This window comes from Lissotriton helveticus, chromosome 10, assembly GCF_964261635.1.
Source record: "Lissotriton helveticus chromosome 10, aLisHel1.1, whole genome shotgun sequence".
Lineage (NCBI taxonomy): Eukaryota > Metazoa > Chordata > Amphibia > Caudata > Salamandridae > Lissotriton > Lissotriton helveticus.
Genome location: NC_136071.1, coordinates 492,074,203 through 492,094,865, shown reverse-complemented (window position 1 = coordinate 492,094,865; position 20,663 = coordinate 492,074,203). Strand labels below are relative to the sequence as shown.

The 20,663-nt window shown below is 41.9% G+C and overlaps 1 protein-coding gene across 1 annotated transcript in view; it reads left to right on the top strand.

Annotated features, from left to right (window-relative positions):
- ANTKMT (adenine nucleotide translocase lysine methyltransferase) overlaps positions 1 to 5,464 on the top strand; it is a 42,388-nt gene extending 36,924 nt beyond the window's left edge. The window contains exons 4-5 of the mRNA XM_078664304.1: positions 4,095 to 4,145; positions 4,279 to 5,464. Coding sequence (XP_078520430.1) covers positions 4,095 to 4,145; positions 4,279 to 4,467 — 240 coding nt within the window. The 3' untranslated portion in view covers positions 4,468 to 5,464. The remainder of the gene's footprint in view (positions 1 to 4,094; positions 4,146 to 4,278) is intronic.
- The last annotated feature ends 15,199 nt before the right edge of the window (positions 5,465 to 20,663 follow it).

Below are 20,663 nucleotides of genomic sequence, written 5' to 3'. Positions count from 1 at the left end.
AGGTGAACAAAGGTCTGGAGAATGCATGAACTGAAATGGCATCTGTCAACTTTGGTATCATCAGTGGCGGCCGGCACAGATCGGGGTTGGCGGAATGGCCTGGTGGTTGGGGGGACGTAGGGGCCTGGACTCGAGCCGAACAGCAACCAGGAAGCACATCCAGGCTCCCCTGACCACTAACGATTGGTAAGCACCCAGGCTCCCCAGACCAATCACAACACTGCAATGCAGCATTGCGATTGGTCTGAGCGCCGTTGTTCGCTGTAAGATGGAGACAGGGGTCCTGGGCATGTTCTCCCCACAGGCTGTAATGCAGCCTGCGTGGAAAACATGCAAAGTGTTTGGCCGGCCCTAGTGGCCCAGCCAATCATTCATGCGCACTTGGAGTGGGCAAACCACACCTGCCCTGCTCTGAGAGCAGAGCAGGCCCGCCCGCCTGCCCACAAAGCAGCTGGAAACAATAAAATGATGATAACAATAAGTTGTTATCATTTTATTTTTCCTTTTTCACACTGCTTAAAAGCAGTGGGTTGACACTCCTCTGATTTAGCCGAGGAGCCGCCACTGGGTATCATACCAAGGATAACAATGCAAAACATCTATTGGCTAAGAGTATTAGAATAACCAGTATATTTCTGTGCGACAAACTAAAAAGGAAAGAAGTTGCAGAGACGAAGTGACAATGTAAGCAATGAGGTCTGCAAATAAGGTTTGTCAAGAAAAATGGTTATTGATGATTAAGGTAAAGAAGAAAAGGTATGAGGAAATGTTTTAAACGCTGGTTGTTATGGGGACAACTAATCAACAGAAGCAACCTGATTCAGCAATTTCAGAATTAGCTGTGCTGCTCATAAACAAGCTGTAGGAACCTTATAGTGTTGGATCACTGCCCAAGGATATTCTTATAATGAACCTATATCCTTAAATCTGGATGACTGCCCTTCTTCATTTATGCAAATAGGTGTTAATTCAGGGAATTGCATCACAATCCTAGTTTTAGAGCAGGATTTACTATATTGTATAATGTTGTGGCCTTAGGTTTTTTGATCGATACAACTCTAGTCAAGAAGTGCCTAAAGTTGTTGTTCTGCTTTGACAATGGCAGCACTATTATTGAAGCTCAGGCAAAAGGGTATTATCCCTGAATTGTTTGCTCCGAAGAAGGGAGTCTTTTTCCTGATACTTGCGTAATAATGCAAATTGATCAAGGTGGTAACCTACCTGAGAAGATGGAGAATGGCTTGCAAAAGTGATTCATTTAGCTCCAGTTTTATTCCCTCTTTAAATACTGGACATGATGGGACGCTTTCAAGTGGCACATTTTAAATAGGGATTAGGCTATTGCAGTCCTTGCCTGAGCAGAAACTCAAGGCTTCATTTAGAGTCCAGTGGTAATGAATAATTCACTGAAAATCCTCAGGTGCCTTACCTTATTTAGACTGACTTTCCCCTTAGAGAAGTGTCATGCACACCTGGTGGTACTAGTCAGGAAAAAACAATTAGGCCCTGATTCACAGAACTAATTTACGACAACATCCTAAACTTACTACTCATGGTATTCACAGAATGCATTTACGACTGTCCTAAGTTTATGTCTGCACTCGGGCCGGAATATTCGCACCCGGAGTGTAAGCTCCGCACCCAGAGTGGAATTTCCACCATCGGGCCGGAATATCCACTTCCGGGCCGGAAAATATCCACTTCCAGGCCTGAATATCCACAATCTGGTGTTAATTGACTATATCTGATGCATTGTTGGTATTCTGGCCTGGAAGCGGAGATTCCGGCCCGTTGGTGGAAATTCCGCTCCGGGTGCGGAAATTCCGGCCCGAGTGCAGACGTAAACTTAGGACAGTCGAAAGCGCATTCTGTGAATACCATGAGTAGTACGTTTAGGATTTTGACGTAAGTTAGTTCTGTGAATCGGGCCCATCGTGTTTCCCACAAGCTGAGAGAAAACATCCTTTGCATCGAGGACACTGTTTTTACCCCCAAAAACAAATAGCATCTTTCGAATATTGTCTTTCTAACACACAAAAAAGTGCTGTCATGCTTTAATAACCTGGATAATGACCGGGGGCAGTAAGTCTTCTCTGATCTTCATCAATATCTTCTTTAGCCAAAGACACCATGTCCATCCTCACCTTTGACAATCAAGACTATGGTGTTTCTCAGGACCTTATATAGAACTGTGCTTTGTCTGGTTCTTGGCCTTAAAGGTGCTGCAGGATGTTGACCTGAAAGTGGCTGCAGAGAATGGTCTTTGCAGCCTTTTTTCGGTGTTTTCTTGCATTAAAAAGGATTGAATATGATTTAATTATTTTTTCACTACTTCATTTTAAAACTTATTTTGATTAAAAATATTAGTGTTACAAGTCAAGTCAAATACACTTTATTTGGGCGTAGTACATGTCCATAAGAGTATCATAGCATTGCCAGCATCAATTAAAAACACATAAAACAAATAATTTAAAGCAATAGTATATAGCAGCAATTATATGTAGTGAGACAATCTTAGCAGCAAACTTAATAAAGCATAGTGCCACGGGTGCTCACAGCAGGTTTTTAAAAATGAGCCGATGTGCAAAACAGCTTTGGCATCAGATAGTTGCAGTAAAAAAAGTAAAAGCTGGCCTACACTGTCTGATGTTATGACACGTCCTATTTTTAAAAAAAGGGGCCAAAAAATGTTTTGCATATCTTTCATAATATTTACAAAAACATGTAAACTGCAGCATAGACTGTCCGGACTTGCCATCGCAGGGACATGGGCTAACAGCTCTAGACTCTTAACAAAGCCCAGAGGTATGCATAACAAATATGTGACAGTGTCTGCTCTAAAACAGAATAATAAGGACCTCCCCCAGCGCCCCTGAGCACAGCATAAATATTTATTCGGGCAGTGTGGGATAGTCTGAATTAAGTAAGCGGCAATGCTGGGCTTCTCTTTTTATTTAGTAAATCTCCGTATGCGCTCACGGTTATAAAATACTTGCTTGTTATACATGCTTTTTTGGTTGGTTATTACAGATTTGGGGTTCTAAAAAAGCCTCCTGCAAACCGATTTTGTGATATTCAGCTTCAACATACGCTAGCCAGGGTGGCATGAGAGGCAGTCCTGTATAATATCTCTTGCCAGGCCCGCCTCATGATTCTTACAGTTAGCCAACGCCAATAGTACTGGGCTACCTCTAATATGATCTTCTATGTAGGGAATGCAGCCCAGCTCTTCGTAACAAATTAAGTGTGGCGTTGAAATAGGTCCTGAAAGAAGTTTCCTAAGGAACTTGTTTTCATTGGTCTGGATAGCCTCACAATGCGAGATACCCCACACCTCGGCGCCACATGTTGCAACAGAAATACACTGTGACTTATATATTTTCAAAGAGGAATGAGTGACCTCCCCCCTTTGGTTGCGGGCGACTGTAGAAGGAACCAATTGCCCCTGGCACCTTTGTCCTGCGCTGCGCAGTATTTGATGTCTAGGACCCCGTAGCTGTAAAAGCGACCCCCAAATAAGAAAAGGTGCTTATGCTGCTCAAAGAGTAGGTGCCAACAGATAGGGTCAAGAGCTGTTTGCGCCTTGGACCACAAGCCATCATATCAGACTTAGTGAAGGTTGTACACAAATCCAGAGCGGCCATGAAGTCCACAAAGACAAGCACCAGCAGACTCCAAGCCTTTGGTGTATCTGCCAAAAGCACTGTGTCGTCCGCATGGAGGAGTGTGGGTAGCAATGAACCTTTGATTTTGGGTACATCTGGGGTAATATTCATTAAAAATGGATAAAGCTTATTAATGTATAAAATATAAAAAATGGGGGCCGTCAGACACCCCTGTCTTACACCACGAATAATATCTATGTCTTCAGCTGTTATAAGTATTCTGGGGTCCTTCTGGACCTGTTAGAATATCTAAACAGCCAGGAATAAGGCAGAGAGCCTTGATCAAGTACTACAATTTCAGGTAGAAAATGTGCATTCCAAAAATAGTAATGCTAGGTATGTGAGGAATCATTAAGTTATTGTTCCATTTCCTCCTAGGGGTGCACACGCCCTTTTACCAACTGGTGACATATTCTCTTTACTTTGCAGGTCAAGCTGCACGACTGTCGCAACATTTCAGTTTTCTTGGCTCCCAGTGTGGTATGTTAGATTTACTTTCATTTCTACCAGAGATAATACAAAAAACTGTGATTCACTGCTCAGAATTGTAATAGCTGTATTTTGGAGATGTATATATAATTCATCAACAAATCTGTTACTTTCTGTCCCACAGCTGGAGCTACTGGAGTCTAAAATGCTGGCGGAGCTCCCAGACGGTGCACGTGTGGTCACAGGGCGCTTCCCTCTCCCAACCTGGGTTCCAAGCAGCATCCTGGGACAGGGTGCAGACAGAGCCTGGGCCTACGATGTAAAGACGGTACGGCAAGCTGGGTTGGGCCAGCCTGCAGGCAAAGCGGTCTAACACCCAGTACCTTTCCTGGAGAAGTAATAAGTCCAGGATCCTGAAAGAAATTATAGAAGTTGTGACCAATGGCATTAGGTCTGTTTCTTTCAGTGCTGAGGCTGGGCTTTATCTGACTTTTACTTCATGTCTAGCAATGCATTCTTTATTGCAGATGTCTGTCCATCTCTATGCAACAAACAACAAAGTGATGGAAGGAATGCTTGATTTAATCTTAGCCAGTGGCTGTTGCTCAGGATGTATCCTAGGCCATCGTTTTTTTTGCACAAAGTGCCACTTTAGACATAGATTCGCCATATGTTCATCATTCTTGGTCCTGCCGCAGTAGGAACATTATACCTAGAACTGCCAGGTCAGGTCCATCTGGGCAGGAACTCCATTAACCGGTCTCGACCTATTTAGGTCTCTTCAGTGAGAAATAGCATCAGTTTCCTGGTATCATGATCACAGGAGCCACATCTGGGTATACTCGTCGCATTTAAGGCATCTACTGCAATAAATAAGGTGATGGACGAGATGTTTGAATTAATCTCAGCCACTGATGATCACTTGGGGTCACATTCCAGGCCATTACCTATCTGATTGTGCCTTAGAGGCAGTAGTTAGGCCAACCTAAAGTATTTGTCTCAGCACTGTACATGCCCCTCTGTAGTCCTCTACAACAAGGGTGGCTCATCTCACTTAATTTCTCTTTATGGCTGTGGGTTTAACTCTGCACTTACAATTGTAAAGAACTCACATCTTTTACATTTTTAGAACGGTGATTTTACAGTAGCCCAGTCTTGACAAACATCCTCACGGGTTATGTTTTTAAGATGGAGATATTTTAGTAGTCCAAACTGGGTTAAGGGGCTTCATTGCAGGTAGTAGAAGCCAATTCCCAAACTCTAAATAGTTAATATGCTTGTATTGCACGCCCTCTTGAAACGGACACTGACAGCACAAACACGAATTTAATCAAAGACTTGGGGCCATATGTATCAACATTCCCTTTTGCGATTTCTAAATAGCGTTTTTTAAGGAATCGCTATTTAGAAATCGCAAAATGGTATGTATGTACAAATTCGCTTTTTTTTAGCGATTTCTTAAAATTCCTTAATTGCGATTAGCAAATTGCTAATCGCAATTAAGGAATAATTTCCCATTCATTTCTATGGGCCAGGAGGCCCATAGGAATGAAGGGGAAATTTCCGATTCGCAATTTGCTAATCGCAAATTGAGAATATTTTCAAGGGTGCAGGGGTGTCCAAAGGACACCCTGTTGCACCCCTGAATTCTGCATGAGTGCACATGTGGCACACATACATGCCCTAAGGGCATGTATGTGTGTCACATGGCACTTTGAAAAATGAAAAAATATGCATTTTGAAAGAAAATCGCAACTTACCACCAACTAGAAGTTGGTGGTAATTTGCGATTCCTTAAGGCCAATTTGCGATTTTTTTTGGGCTTCTTACATTGCATGTAAGGAATCGCAAAATTTGCGATTCCTTAAATGCAATCGGAAGATAAGGAATCGCAAATTTTGTGATTCCTTATTTTTCAAGCAAATTTCCTTGATACATTCCATTAGTCCAAATTGCAAACGCCGTTTGCGAAGTCAATTTGGCTTGATACATATGGCCCTTGATTTTTAAGATTTCAACATGGTCCTGTAGAGTCTACCTGGAATCTGACAGCTACAGTAGAAGCAACTGCAACTGTGGCTGTTCTGAGCTTCATCACCCTATCCCAATGCACTCTGGTACATCAGGAATGTACCATAAAAAAGGTGGAAATCGATGTATCTCACAGTGCAATGGCTGAACAATCCCAAGGTGCCTTTGTCAATGAATGTCTGGTTGCCACATTTTGTCCCATTTTGCAATGTAGTTACTTACCTCTAACGAGGATTCTTAATGACCAGATTCTCTCTGACATATAGAAAAAAATAGAACATATACATATATGTTTGGAACTGTCAGGACGTATTTTATAATACGTGTTTTCAAATTGAAAACCACTTTAGTAAGAAAATATACCAACGGGGGAAACATTTACTGTCTTTTTTAAAATATAATCCTAAAAGCCAGATTCGGCCACTGTAGAGGTATGGTTCTGAAAGAAGATGAAAGAAGTGATAGTCCTACATTTAAAATGCACAAAGGTGGAAAACTTAGCCTGCCACTGTACAAAACTCTGGAAGATGCCATATCCCTAGCATACCCCTAGCGCAGACTGTGGGGTAGTTTGTTTTTCCTAAATGAAACTATAGGGATACCACATCCCAATTTCTAACACTAGTGTTAATCCTACTTGAGAAGCAGTGACCTCAAAGGTCTCAGTCGCTTCCATTCATTCGGAGACTGTGGCAAGCCAGGTAGAAACTTAGCAATATTTGGTTTGTTGTTAAAAAAACATTCACAAATAATGAAAACACCCTGCACTGAAATTAGAAGGCAAGCATTGAGCAGAATTGTTCATTGTTTTCAAATATACCTTTAGAGATGGTTTTCCACGGTGGTCAGAAATTGTCACCAAGCAAACATTGGTGAGTAAATATCACTTGGAAGTCCAATGTACAATATACTCCTGTACCAAAACAAAACAAATTGGGAATTGCAGCTGCGGACTGGGGCATTAAATTTAACTCAATGTGACAAGGGTATTAAAATCTCTGCAGCAGGTTGAGTATACTCTGGGTGTGATTCTGCCACAGGTCTGTTACAAGAAACACAAGCGAACACGACCATGAGTTCTGGGCATCTCACTTTCTGAAGTCTTTCACACATCTGCTGCGGTACCAACAGAAAGAAGCGCTTCTTAGGACTGTGAGGGCAAACTCTTGGACCACACTAAAGCCACTAATCTTAGTTGCGGGTTAACATGGGAGTTAGCATTGGGTTTGTGTTAGGACTACAGGAAGGTTTATGGTAATGGTTACAATAACAGCTAAGATTTGCAGTAAAACTAGGATTATTATTACATTTAGAGTTAGGATTAGGATTAGGGGTACACTCAAGATAACGGTTATCGTAACAGTCAAGTTTAGGGTTACTTAAATAGTATTCCATCTGAAGATTAAGAATACTTCTCTGGATAGGAATCTATTTGGGATAACGCGTGAGCTCAGGAAGCATAAGGGTTACCGAAAGGGTAATGGTCAAATTAGGGTTGACAGATCCTAATAGTCAGCCGACAGGATTGCTCAGTGAGTTGAATGCTAGCTGTGGAAACATGCGACAATCAGCAGGTTGCAAGTACAAATCACAGCACAATCACTCCTCTGGTCTTAATTGTTTTAAGGTCAGTTAATTCAGTACTATTATATTGAGTAATACTAACACCTGTTATTTACAGCACTTACAAATAGCCAACGTGCTGTATGATGTGGTATATAAGAAATTGTTAATATTACTAGTGTTAGATTGCAGTATTACAGTTATGGAAAACACTAATTTTGCAGCCTCGTGTGTGCAGCTATTTGGCTGAAGCATGCTGCAAGGCACTTCTGCTCTTGAGATCAAGTTTGTAGAAATTCCTTGGTATTGGTAGTACATTTTTGCTACCTTCATGGAAAGGACAACACTTTGGCGTGTCTTCTTTTTCTGGAGTTAGCCCTAGAACTCCCACTACCCGCATTAAGAGCAAATTTAACATGGGCAGTACCAACAAAATATATGCAGTGAAATCAAGTCCAATATGCCAATAATCTGTATAGGTTTGTAGATCTTTATGCAAGCTGAGACCCCTTCCCAGTGCAAACCCTGCCCAGGATGCTCTGGACACTATTGTGTAGCGAGGCCCTTTACCTAGACAGTATTTTACCTCAGCTTAAGGCTTCCAGTGGACACCACATGAATGCCTCCGAGGTGCAGATAGCCTGAACTTCAGATCCCTGGGAAGACTGAAGGCACTCACCTACCCTTTATCCCTAGTAAATCTAACTTGGTGGGATGTACAATGAAAAAATAGAGAACATTTTAGGGATATTTGCAATGTAGTCTAGTGCTTTTAGTCCCATCTCTGCCATCCGCGTCTGAAATCGACACATAGTGTTGTGAATAGGGATGTGCAGAGATTTTTCTCCACAAACTTTGGGAAAATGTAAAAGTTTTATCAAATTATTGCAAACTTCATGAACTATAACTTTTTAATTTTGGAAATCTAACAAAAGTAGTTTTGGGGGAAAATGATTAGCACAGATGTTTTCTTAATGGGAGAATGCTCTATGCTACAAAAAAAATCGACAGAAACCTTTATAAAAGAAATTTCACGTCAGCAAAATTTTGTGAGCTTTACTAAGCTTTCCAACCTAGTTAAACATTTATACATTTTCAATACTTCAGAACGCTTGGAGGGGCATCTTCCACCCACCTTTAGTTTTAAAGAGAAAAATGGAAGTGGAACCTGTTGTGCACATTGCGTTCCTGAGGAAAAGAATTAAATCTCTAGGAACTAGTCGGACAGAAAATGACATGGAGGTCATTTTGAAATCCATCACCTCCCACTGAGTTCCTTGGGTTCACACGCTTAAAAAACACAATGTTTACAACAATGGAACTTAGTAATCTAGAAAGCTCATCTACACAATGGGTAAAAGCCTGTTTTTTACTGCACTTTTTAATCTTGTTTTGTTTCAACATTTTTATTTTTGGTGGTGCATAGGTTTTATATTATATAATATGATATCTATATATATATATAGACGTATATAAACATATTTATCTTATAACAAAGTTTCCTATTATGGTTGTATTCTTTGTATATTTATGTGGTGCTGGTTCTCCTGTAATGTATTGTTTGTGAATTTAGCACCGATAAAAGCTGCTAGACTGGAAGCCCTTTCAGTAGGGAAGGGACAACGTAAGCTACAGCAGGCAATGGGTATGGTACACGGATCCCATCTATCCCGCCAAGAACAGTGTGCCAATGTGCATTAAGCTTGGACTCGAGGGACTGTCTGTACTAAGCAAATGAAGTTTGGTCACTTTAGCCGTGAAACATTTGGGTTCTCTGGAAAGATACACTGAAGTAACTGTGGTTTAAATTGTCGACCTATCGGGGATGCACTACAGTGAGAGAGAGAGATCAATGTTCTTACCCCTTAAGCCCTTGGTGTCTGGGACTGAAATCTTCTGGTGAGAGAGGAGTCAGTCTCCGTAAACCTTACAACTTTGGCATATCAAGAATATTGTAATCTAGTGCGTGAGATGGTGGCCAGTCTCCATACCCATTCCAAATTGGTCTCTCAGGAGAGATATCCTCTAATGAGAGGCGTTCAGTTTCCCTAGCCACTCATTTTTTAGTCTTTTGGGGAAGATACCGTCTAAGAAGTGGGAGAAGAATCAGTTACCATGCCCGGTAAACCTCCCCCTTTCAGAGGGATACATTCTGGGGAGAGATGGTCAGTATCCATAATCATTGAAAATGTGGCCTCCTAGGAGAGCTGTGTATGTCAGGAGCAGCCCGTGCAAGTAAGAGTGGTGGGGCACGGTTTGGGGGAGGGGATTCGACAGACGACCACGAGGGAAAATAAATAAATAATTCATTTTCCCTCGTCGTTGTCTGTTGAAATCCCTCCCCCCCACCTGGCACCACCGCTCTTACCTGCACCGGTGTATCTAGTATGAGGCCTAATAATCTCCATATCCACCAAAAGTTTGGCCTCTGAAAAGGGACATCTTCTGTTAATTGAGGTATCCGTCACCGTTCCCTCAGTTATTTAGCCTTTCGCGAGGGGGTGGAGAGGATCATTTCTGGTTAGGTTTTTTCCTTCACAATTTTCTGTACTAAATTAGAATTGGACAGATAGTAGGGTTTAACGGAACTGGAGTTTTATACGCGGAAATAAACGCAGCCCATGACACCCGAAGATCACCAAACATTGCTTTGTTTCCCGTTGAGCCTGTTTTTATCCCCTTAGCACTTATGTCACCCTGATAAAGGGTCGGTAGCGCACGGCAAGTCCAGTGTTGCAAGCACAACGTGTATGCATGTGGGACAAGGATCTTCACTCTTATATATATATTAAAAAGCGGCCAATCACTCGCACTGACCTTATTTTATGTCATTGTATGTATTATAAAATGCACAGTATATTTATTCACTCATGGTTGACGGTTTGATTTTGTTTCTTAATCAATAAAAATGGTTTTAAAGTGTACGTTCTTCTTGTTTGTCAGACAGAGATGGTGGAGGTGTGTCTTTGTGTTTTGGATGCTTATTCAACAGAACATTTAGGGAAATCTTGCAAACATGACAGCAGGGCAGGCTAATGGTACCTAAAAAGAGGGGGGGGGGTCCTTTGCAACACTCAGTGAGTGAAAATACTTTAAAGAACGCTTGTAAAGAATAATTATGGTAAGTAAAGGACGATACTCGCTGCTTCAGAACTGCATAGCTGCCAAGGTTTGGTTTCAGAATCCCATGTGTGACATTTTCATAATTTCAGTGTTATTATGAGTGACATTTCAACGAGTATGAGTGACACTTTCTCGCGAGCAAAATGAAGCAATGAAGACGAGGGAAACATAAATATCACAAATTACAACCATTTGCACCATGAGAAACTCTATTATTTTGAGCAGTTAAATGTACTGTATGTGATGTCACTTCTTTATGAACTCCAGCAATGAAACAAGTAAACATAGCCATATGTTTGTTTATCAGCTACAATGTAATGACTGACATTGTGGAATATTTGTTCATAAGAGAGCTGAAAACTTAATTACAGGCACGGTATTCAAGGGCTTTCTTGTCTAACTAAATAGTGTTCATGGTAATATTAATGTCAGAGAAGGATGAAATGGACAGCCAGCCCTGCTGGACCGCACCGAAGCTGAAGGCAGCCAAAACCTGCTCTCCAGAATTATTTAAAAACATTAGGATCTTTGCAGCGCGCAGTGATGCCCTGACCAACTGACATCTCATTGCCGGTGTCACCCACCCCAACTCTGCAGTCTACATCATGTCAGGCATACGTTCCCTTCATAGAGTCTGTGTGGTCTGATGCCTTAAAGTTCCCCAATAGGCAGCGGGCTGGCCCTAGCGAGATCACGCCCACTGTCTTACACAACATTAAAATTGTATTTGATCAACATTATTATTTGTGTTATAAATAACGAAAGCACTGAAAGTTGAAACAAGTACTTGAAGTTGAGTGGCAATCTGGGTGCGTTGGGTAGACTGCTGTTCAGTTCTGATATAATCATCTTCAGAGCCAGCCGCTTCAGCAGCGTGGTCTGACGCGTCGGTGACCGGACTCTTGTCGGCAGTTAGCTCTGCTCAGTCATGCTGGCCGCCAGTGACCCCGCGGCAATTATCTGCCTCAGTAGCACCAGCCAAGCCTACGGCCAGCAGTGTCTCCTACTCCAGCCACAGTGGAGCAACGCGGCCTATGGTCGGTGTCGGAATCAGAGCTCGGGAGTGGGAGTCTGCTAGGACAACAAAAGGAACTCAATAAGAATGCCATTGGTCAATATAAAAATAAAGCCAAAGGAAGGAAAAAACTCCCATAAAGGAAAGAAGTCAAAGGAGACTATGCACACTCGAAACTCTGCACAGATACAAGCACACCAACGCCCGCATAAGATGGCAAAAAGACAGAAAGATAAGGTGTTATAGTCCCACAGAGCGGCGATAAGGGGCTTGATAATATGCCCTTGTGAGTTCCAATAGAAGCCCAGGTTCTGGTGTGAAGGACATCAAACCTGGGCTTCTATTGGAATTCACAAGGGCATATTATCAAGCCCCTTATCGCCACTTTAGCTGCAGTTTCCTGCCGCTAAAGCGGCGATAATGTTATCGCCGTTCTTGATAATATGGCCCTAAGACTCCAGTTAAAATCAAAGGGGATTGTGAAGACATTAGGAATTACCTACCCTCAACAAGTATGAAATAACAAAAAGCACAGCCCATAGACCATCTGTTCACAAATAATGAGTCCTCAGGTGACATGCACAGCAGGGACGCACCTATAAAAACTTCCCTTCCAGTACCTCTGACTCTGGAAGAAATAATCTTAGGAAAGGAGAAAATAGCATCAATTGCGCTAAGACTGGACGGAAACACAAATGCAAGGGAGAGTAACCTGGGAAAAATCTTAAAGGGAGCTCGACCCAAAGAAGGCAAAAGGGCTCCTCACGAAAAGATAAACCCAGGGGACAACCAACAGGGCCAGATACACCCATATCACTGATATGGGTCTCATCTACCAGTGCAAAGAGCTTGATGACTAACACAACAAACCCAAAGAGCCCAAAAGGCAGTATTAAGGAACTAGAGAAAAAAGGCGACCAACAGGAAGAAATTAGTCAAACATCGCGGTTCAGGCCAATGCTGAAGCCAACTGCTGCCTCTTAAGTTGGTTCCATCCTACATGAAAACAATACAGAGAAAGTGCCAAGCTATATACAAACTAAGATTGGCACAAGTAACTTCTCAATAGTGAGCTCAAACCCAGTACCGCCACGAAAATAACATAAGAGATAACAGCAACCCAAACATGAGCAGTAGTAAGGAATACTATATCAAACAGAAAGGAGATTGGTGCTCATTAGCAAGCTGGTGCTAAAACTTGTCGAACTCGTGTTTTAACACCAACGAAAATTAGGTTACCACCACAGGAGGGGGAAGAAGTGAAGAGAACTTAACCCCACCAGTCAGCAAAACTGAGAACCTTTTAACAAACTTCTTGAACTCTCGTTTTACCACTCAGGAAAAGGAGACCCCGGCAACAGGACCGGCGAGGGGAAGGAAAACTCTGTCTTATCTGCTCTAAAAATCAAGAGCCTCCTAAAAACCACCAATATGTCTATAAGCACAATGACAAAAACGGCATACATACACGCAGACCAGCTGAATGCTCAAATGAACATACTCCAGATGGTGGCCAGCCTAGTCTCGGGTTTAGATAGTATATTAGATCGCGTGAACGCCTTTATATTTAGAGCACAGGAGATTGCAGCCCAATATTTTAAAAACTGGAAACACTGCCAGAAATAATGATCTCCCTAATTGAGGACCTAAAGAAGGAGGCATATAGACGGCCCCGGAGAATGAGCAGCGTGCCACAACAGCAACAAGATCCAGACTGAAACGAGTTAAAGCAAATAAAAGAGGTCTCACATCTGAAACCAGGAGTTAGCAACGAACAAGCAGAAGGAATCCGGGGGAAAATCAAGACAACCACAGAGAAGGCCCAAGACACATCACAACAAAAGTTGGAAGAGAGCAAGTGTGCCACACAACACGACTACACTTGAGGAAGTGACACTAAACATAACAGTCATAATAATATAAGGAAATAACAAGAAAAAATACTTGAGCAAGAAAGTGCAGATCCCCCACACAAAGAAAGGCAGAGAGGGCTCACTACTACAATAGTATAAACAAAAGATGTTCCGACGGTATAATACTAAATAATCCTCAAAGTCTCAAAAGAGCATTTTCCCACTCAATCTCACAAACTATGTTCAGCACCGCACTCAAACTACCAGGACCATGTTGATACTCCTCATCTAGTCAAAGGTAGAACCCAAAAAGAAGAGAACGTGTCTTTCTACAATATAAAATTTAACCTGACAATGTCAATTGCGATTACAGTCTTGTTTATTAGAAGCAATATTCGATTTTCTTTAACTCATAAAAACAAACAATGCGAAATCATTTTGTCTTTACACAATAAATTTACACAATGAGTTTAAAACACAATCCTATTTGTATGTCCAAACTTGGTTAAAACCCAGGTTTTTTTTTTTAATTAAAAGTCGACGCGTTTCGGTGGATCTGGCTTTATGTGCACCACCTTCCTCAGGACAAGATTAAAACCACAGAATATTCTTGACAGAAATTGTATATCTTCCCAGTTTATATTCTCGGGATACCTTGCTTAGTTCAGTAGGCTTTTGTGTTACCTGTTTTTATTCAAATAAAATTGCAGATCTGGTATTGAATCTGACGTAGTTCCTTTAATGCTCTTTTGATGCACATGTTGTCCTGCTTATTAACAATACAGGATTGATTCACTGATAGTGAGGAATTTTTTTTTATTTCGTCTGTCAGGATTTATCAATTCTCCTGAGATGAGTTTCTTTATTCTTTTATATTCAGCATCTCACGCTCCAACATGGATACGGCAGTAAAAAAAAAAACTACTACAATGGCTTCAAAAGGAAAACATGGGAATATAGCGCAAAAGGTGCCTGCCACAAGACAAAGTCACAAAGGCAATGACATAGAACAAGCTAGGGGCAGTCACAAAAGCTCAATAGGAGAAGTGTACACAAATAAAACAAGAGGCAAGCCAGAATATGGAAACAGAACACCTGGAGCAAAATACATTAGAGGACGATCATCAAAAAACACAGGATGCAGGAAAGAGGTAGGAAAAAGCAACTCCGAACCAAAAAGAAATGGAAAGTAATACCACTAGGGAAAGCGAAGGAACAAATGCCAAACCTAGAAGTAGTCTAGAAACAGAGCAAGGTTGGATGCAAGCCCCATTGTGCGCTCGATCACAAGTATAAGGAAAAACACAAAATGGAGGTAGTGCATCTCAAGACGACCCAAAGTACTTAAACATAGACGGGAAAGGCATTAAGCCCATAATAAATACCAAAGTGGCTGCCATCCAGCTAAATCCAGATAACTTACTTTGGATACCCCAAACCACCATGGAAAGTAGAGAAAACGGACAACAACCCCTGAATGTGATAGAGGGAGATAAACCAAAGCACAAGGAACCTTCAATCCAATTAAGAGGCAATGCTTTTAACTGTTGAAGCCAAACCCAAGATTTTAGGAGTACGAAAACAGTTCCATACCAGGACAGTCTATAGAACACGATAAGTCTATAGAGTATGATAATTCAAACCATAACACAACCACAAAAATAAAGATGGAGGATCCAATGGTGATTCTGTACCCTGAGTACATCTTGCAAGGGAAATGGGACAGGCTTAATAGAGGAAATATCTTAAAGCTCTGCTCTCACCTGCCAGGACTAGAGAAAATAAGTACAACCAACATCGAAAGTGTGGCCTTCTGCCCTCGGAACACTGAGGACAAAAATGAGGCAACAGAAATAGACTTCCTCAACTTGGCAATAAATCCAATTGGGACGCTGGAGTCTTCAGATTAGGGAAGCAGCAATAGCAAGGTACCCAGCATGCCTAAAAGAAAAAGAAAAACGGATAACGAAGCAATAAAAATCATCAAGTAGAAAATCAGAATAACATGACAAGACTTGGAGCAAATTCGATTCTATGTGGCATCACACAACGAACAAGAATGCTACCACTACGAGATGGATCTTTGCAAATTACTATGGGCAAGGAAGGAGGCAGGCGCCAATGTACGATACAGCAGAACTCTCAAGATTCGACCTGGCTCTCCCATGCCCTTGCACCTAACACTCAGATGTATAAAACCAAAAAAGAGCCCTTAACCCCAAACCTAAAGATGTGCTCCTGGAATCTACAAGGGCTATACAATGATGAAGATAAAATGGCATTAATACATCAACTGAGGAGCTTCGATGTCATCGTGTTACAAGAAGCTTGGGCTTAGAAATCGGTTCACTGGCTGGACTTTACAGTCTATGACTCAAAAGCAAATACCCTCCCAATTAGGGGGCCACCCTTCTGGGGGGGGGGGAGGGTATCAATTTATGTGAAAACAATCTGGCAGCACAAGTCACACTATTGAGAAAAGGCCAAGGAGATTATGTACTACTCAAAGCATTAATAAACAAGTCAGGACAATATCAGCTGGAAAACAACAACAGTCATCCTAGGCAGTATTTACCTTCATCCTGCTTGGTCAAAACGTGAAGCAACGTTATGTAATTTGCTCCCAGCACTGATGGACCTCTCAGCTCAGTTTCTGGGTGACCTGTGGATAATAATGGGGGGCTTCAATGCAAACCTCATGAAGGCAGATTCCAACGCTCTTTTTGTGACCATGGATGACCAAGCTTGAGCCACACCGGAACTAAGAAGCCATACCAAAGGTCAAACAAGCACGGAGCAAGTATAGCAGCTTATTTTAACCAACTAGGTCTAGGTATCTTAAATGGAAGATCGCTTATAGACATAAAGGCAGCTTACACTCTTACCTCATGCTTTAGAATGGCCACTTTAGATTATATCTGGGTGTTGATTGCACACTTTGAAGAACTGTAATCTTCATTCTCAGGGGTCTCACTAATGCAAAGAACTTGGCACAGAAGCTGAAATATGAAAAGACATCTTTATTAAACTTAATTAAGTGAGACTATGTCACACAGAAGCCTTTAGCAACTGAATGAGGCAGTCTAAAGAGTACAAAACACAGAGGCCTTTTATATGCTTAGGGTTACAAACTCAGCATAAAAGAAAGGGGCAGTCCTCTGAGGTATAGGCCCGTGTCAATATGAACATTTCATTGAGCCAAACAGATGTAATACAGTCTACATTGTCATTTATACTTTTGAAAACATCAAATTCAGTCAGGACAGATCGTATTTTGTCTTAACTATGGGGCCGATTAGGATGGCGGACGGACTTCCGTCCGTCCGCCACCCTTGAGGAGGAGGGAACGTCCGCAGGGGCTGCGGCGTTCCCTCCGTGCTGATTAGGATGTGACCACCAGGGTGGCGGTCACATCCTCTATATTTAACATTGCGGCGGGTGCAGCTTCAAGCTGCACCCGCCGCAATGTTAAAAAAGCATGTGTTACATTTACATGCACAAAGCGGCAGGCACCGCACGGTGCCTGCTGCTTTGTGCACGCAAATGCAGGGGGGTACCATAGGTACCCCCCATGTGCACCCCCCACCCCCCATTCACCCAGGGGGCCCGCAACGGGCCCCCAAAGTGAATGTCCGTATGCTTTTCCATGGCGGAAAAGCCGCCGTGGAAAAGCAGTTTTACACAACCATCATAATATGGCGGACGGTGTCTCATAGACACCGCCTGCCATGTTACAGCTTTTCCGCCGAGGTCGGAAGCCGACCGCAGCGGAAAAGCGGCGGACGGAATTCCAGATCCACCAGCCATCCTAATTTGGCGGTGGGTCTTTGGAGTCTCCGCCGCGGTTTTTCCGCATCCTCCGGGCCGGCGGAAGTGTCCGCCGGCCCGGAGGATGCGGAAAAACCGCCATCCTAATCGGCCCCTAAGTTTTTTTGATTTTTATGGCTGACACTGGACCTATTGACACGGGCCAATACCTCAGAGGTATATGTTGTTTTGTTTTAGTGAATGTGAATGGTTTGTCTGTAGTGAGAAAGATTCGGTGTGGATGTGTTGCTTAGTGGTTTATGATCTGTTTTGTAAAATTTGTATCTATTTGTACATATTTTGTATATATTTTGTATATGCACAAGAAAGGTCTTTTGAAAAAATGAAAAAATAATCAGAAAAAATGATTTAAATAAACTAGTAACAAATGTTACATCAGATTGTTATGTTTTGTTCATAACAGATCTCTGGCCATTAGAAATTAAGTTAGTCCAGTACTGGCAGTTGTGTTGTTAGTTTAGTAAAACAATAAGAAACAGTCTCCAAACACTCATTTTATGCAATCGCACGGGAAATACCCAGAGTCTGTCCAAGCCTCTCTGGCAGGCTTCTATTGTCCATCAAAATCTGTTTCTGTAGTTTTCTTCCGCATGGGCCTCTTCATTCAGGCCTTTCATGAAAATGATGTTACTCAGTATCCGTTGGAGTGCCTTCCTGGCAAACACTTGCAGCTCACTTGAAAGTCTCAATGTCTCAATGCAGTGCACCAATATTTCCTGTGCTGCAGGCACTACAGATATTGTGCTCTTCATTAGTCATGGACACAGATCATCTCATGCAGACCCAAGTACTATTAATCGGGAAAGAGCAACAGACTGTAACTCTCAGCAACACTTTCAGGCTCCAACACTCTCTATTCAGTGTCAGAGGATGCTCGGGCTGCCCTTTCATTTAATCATAGGTACCACAATGTAGTGCCTTTTGCCAATCCTGGATCCTCCGGTGCACTGCACTTCCGTTGGAGCAAAGAAAAGGGGTTGTGTGGCCAAAACTCAGGCCAAGGGGCTCAAGGGACTGCACACTGTCAGAGGTTACCAGCACATGACATGTGGAAAACTGAAGCCTCAATTCTTTCGCTCTTTTGCACTGAAACTCCCGGGTGCTGTGGCAAAACCAGCTCCTCCTTCTTTTCTGATGTTCAACTCCTTTTGATGAAGCAAGCACAATACTTTGGAGATACCATTTATGGCACGCTGGCGATCACTTTCCAGCCTTGCTACTTTTCTGGGTGCTGGGAGTTTTCATCTATAGCTGTCACTGATAGGATTGTGGGCGAGTTCCGCAGGTTATTATGACTTAATCCGGCAGAACCTAGTGAATTAGGAAATGTGACACAGTTGTTAATTTTCCTTCAATTAAGTACAAAAACAGTTCATTGTATAACAAGGGTATTGCAATCAGGTGGCCTGCAATCTGCGAGGGAGTGGCCATACGCCATGGGACATTTCTGGTCTAGAATACACTGTCATTCTCAAAGGCAATACAAAGACAAAGGCAGTAGGCAAAACAGTGCCTCTAGCCTCTTTAATTGGGTTTCTATGTGAGAGCATATCCTCTACCATCTAAGGGTAGATAGCGACATGGGAATTCTATCTGAATGGATGTCCTCACACATGGTGGCATTGTCTAATGGGGCAAACACATTTCTTTCCCTCAATGATTACATCTAGGTGTTCCTAAATTCCTTATCTAGAACACCTCAAAAGAGAAATCACATGATACAGATTATCAGGGACATTTAGATACCTCCCTTTTAATAACTGTGCATCAGGTGCACTATACAATACACAGGCTAATGATCAAAATGTGGAAACAAAAGACAAGAACTAGAGAGTCCTGGTATTTCCATGATTTAGAACACATCTAATCCACCAAAAATTAAAGCAGCAGAAAAAAAGGAACTAAAAACCAAATTAGAATAGACATTGAATTTGTCATATTCAAAAAAACGTAAGGTGTCTCCTATTGAGGTGGAAAACTTATCTTACTATAGTATTGAGTCAGTTAACCAGTCCATCACTACCCTGACAGTCAGACTGGAAAACATCAAAGTAGGCCTAAAGAAAATTCTTGAAAACCAGTCTGGTCATACAAAAGGAATTAAACGTAATATGGGTGTCTCTGGTACATTACTGCAATCTGGAAGTGTGAACCTGAACAATACAAAAATAATAAAAGGGCTAACTGGTGAAAGGAATATGGAAAAGAAAAATGAAACTAGGACATAGCTAAAATCCCCAATAGCTAGGCACGATGCGACATCAGTCAGGGGAGAAGTAACAAAAGAAAAATCTATAGGAAGAACAAGGAATTACTTGGGTGAACAAAAATCTAAAATAGTTCACAAATTTTAACTCTACCACTGGCCCCTAAACCATATACGGTAACCTCAGCTAATGTTCCAGTTCCTTCTTCAGGGAAAAATGAAACCTTGTTTCCTTTATGGTACAAAGCCATACACTACTTAGGAAGCAGAACAAAACTGACTAATGTAATATAGAAATTAGGTCACCATGTACAAAAGTCACAAATCTATAATTTTCATCCTTAGGTCCAATCAAGGATAAATAAATTTAGGGCTGTCTGTTCCTTAAGGGAAGAGGACAGTATTGTGACTAACAGCAAGTGACACACTTTGATCCTGTATATCTCTTTTATTTTACTTCAATACTATATAGCCAAATTTGACATACACTGGTGAAGTGTAGTCTGTCTTGTTCACAGATATGAAAATATCATATCTGTGGAATTTAGTGTCAGAGCAAATCTACCCAACTGTTGTGCAGGATACACATCGTCATGTATATTCCTTCACAACACAGGTAAACTTGTAATAGTATCAAAAGCAGCAACATAAAACAAAAACATGCATAGAAAAAAACGCACAAAACGCACATGTCAAGCCATCAGATATACTTGCTGTATATCAAGCACAAAAAGCATAGACAAAATACAATAGCAGATGAAATGAAATGAAATGATTACGCACTTGTATAGCGCACGACTACCCGTAGGCATCTCGGCGCTTGTACGAATACCGCTGAGGAACCCTTCCTGGCCTTTCCCTGTGAGGAGCCCACTCCTGGGCACCCCCCAAGGTGAAGTCAGGCATACTCAGCGTTTTTGAGGCCGTTGTAGAGATTAAGCAAGCTATTG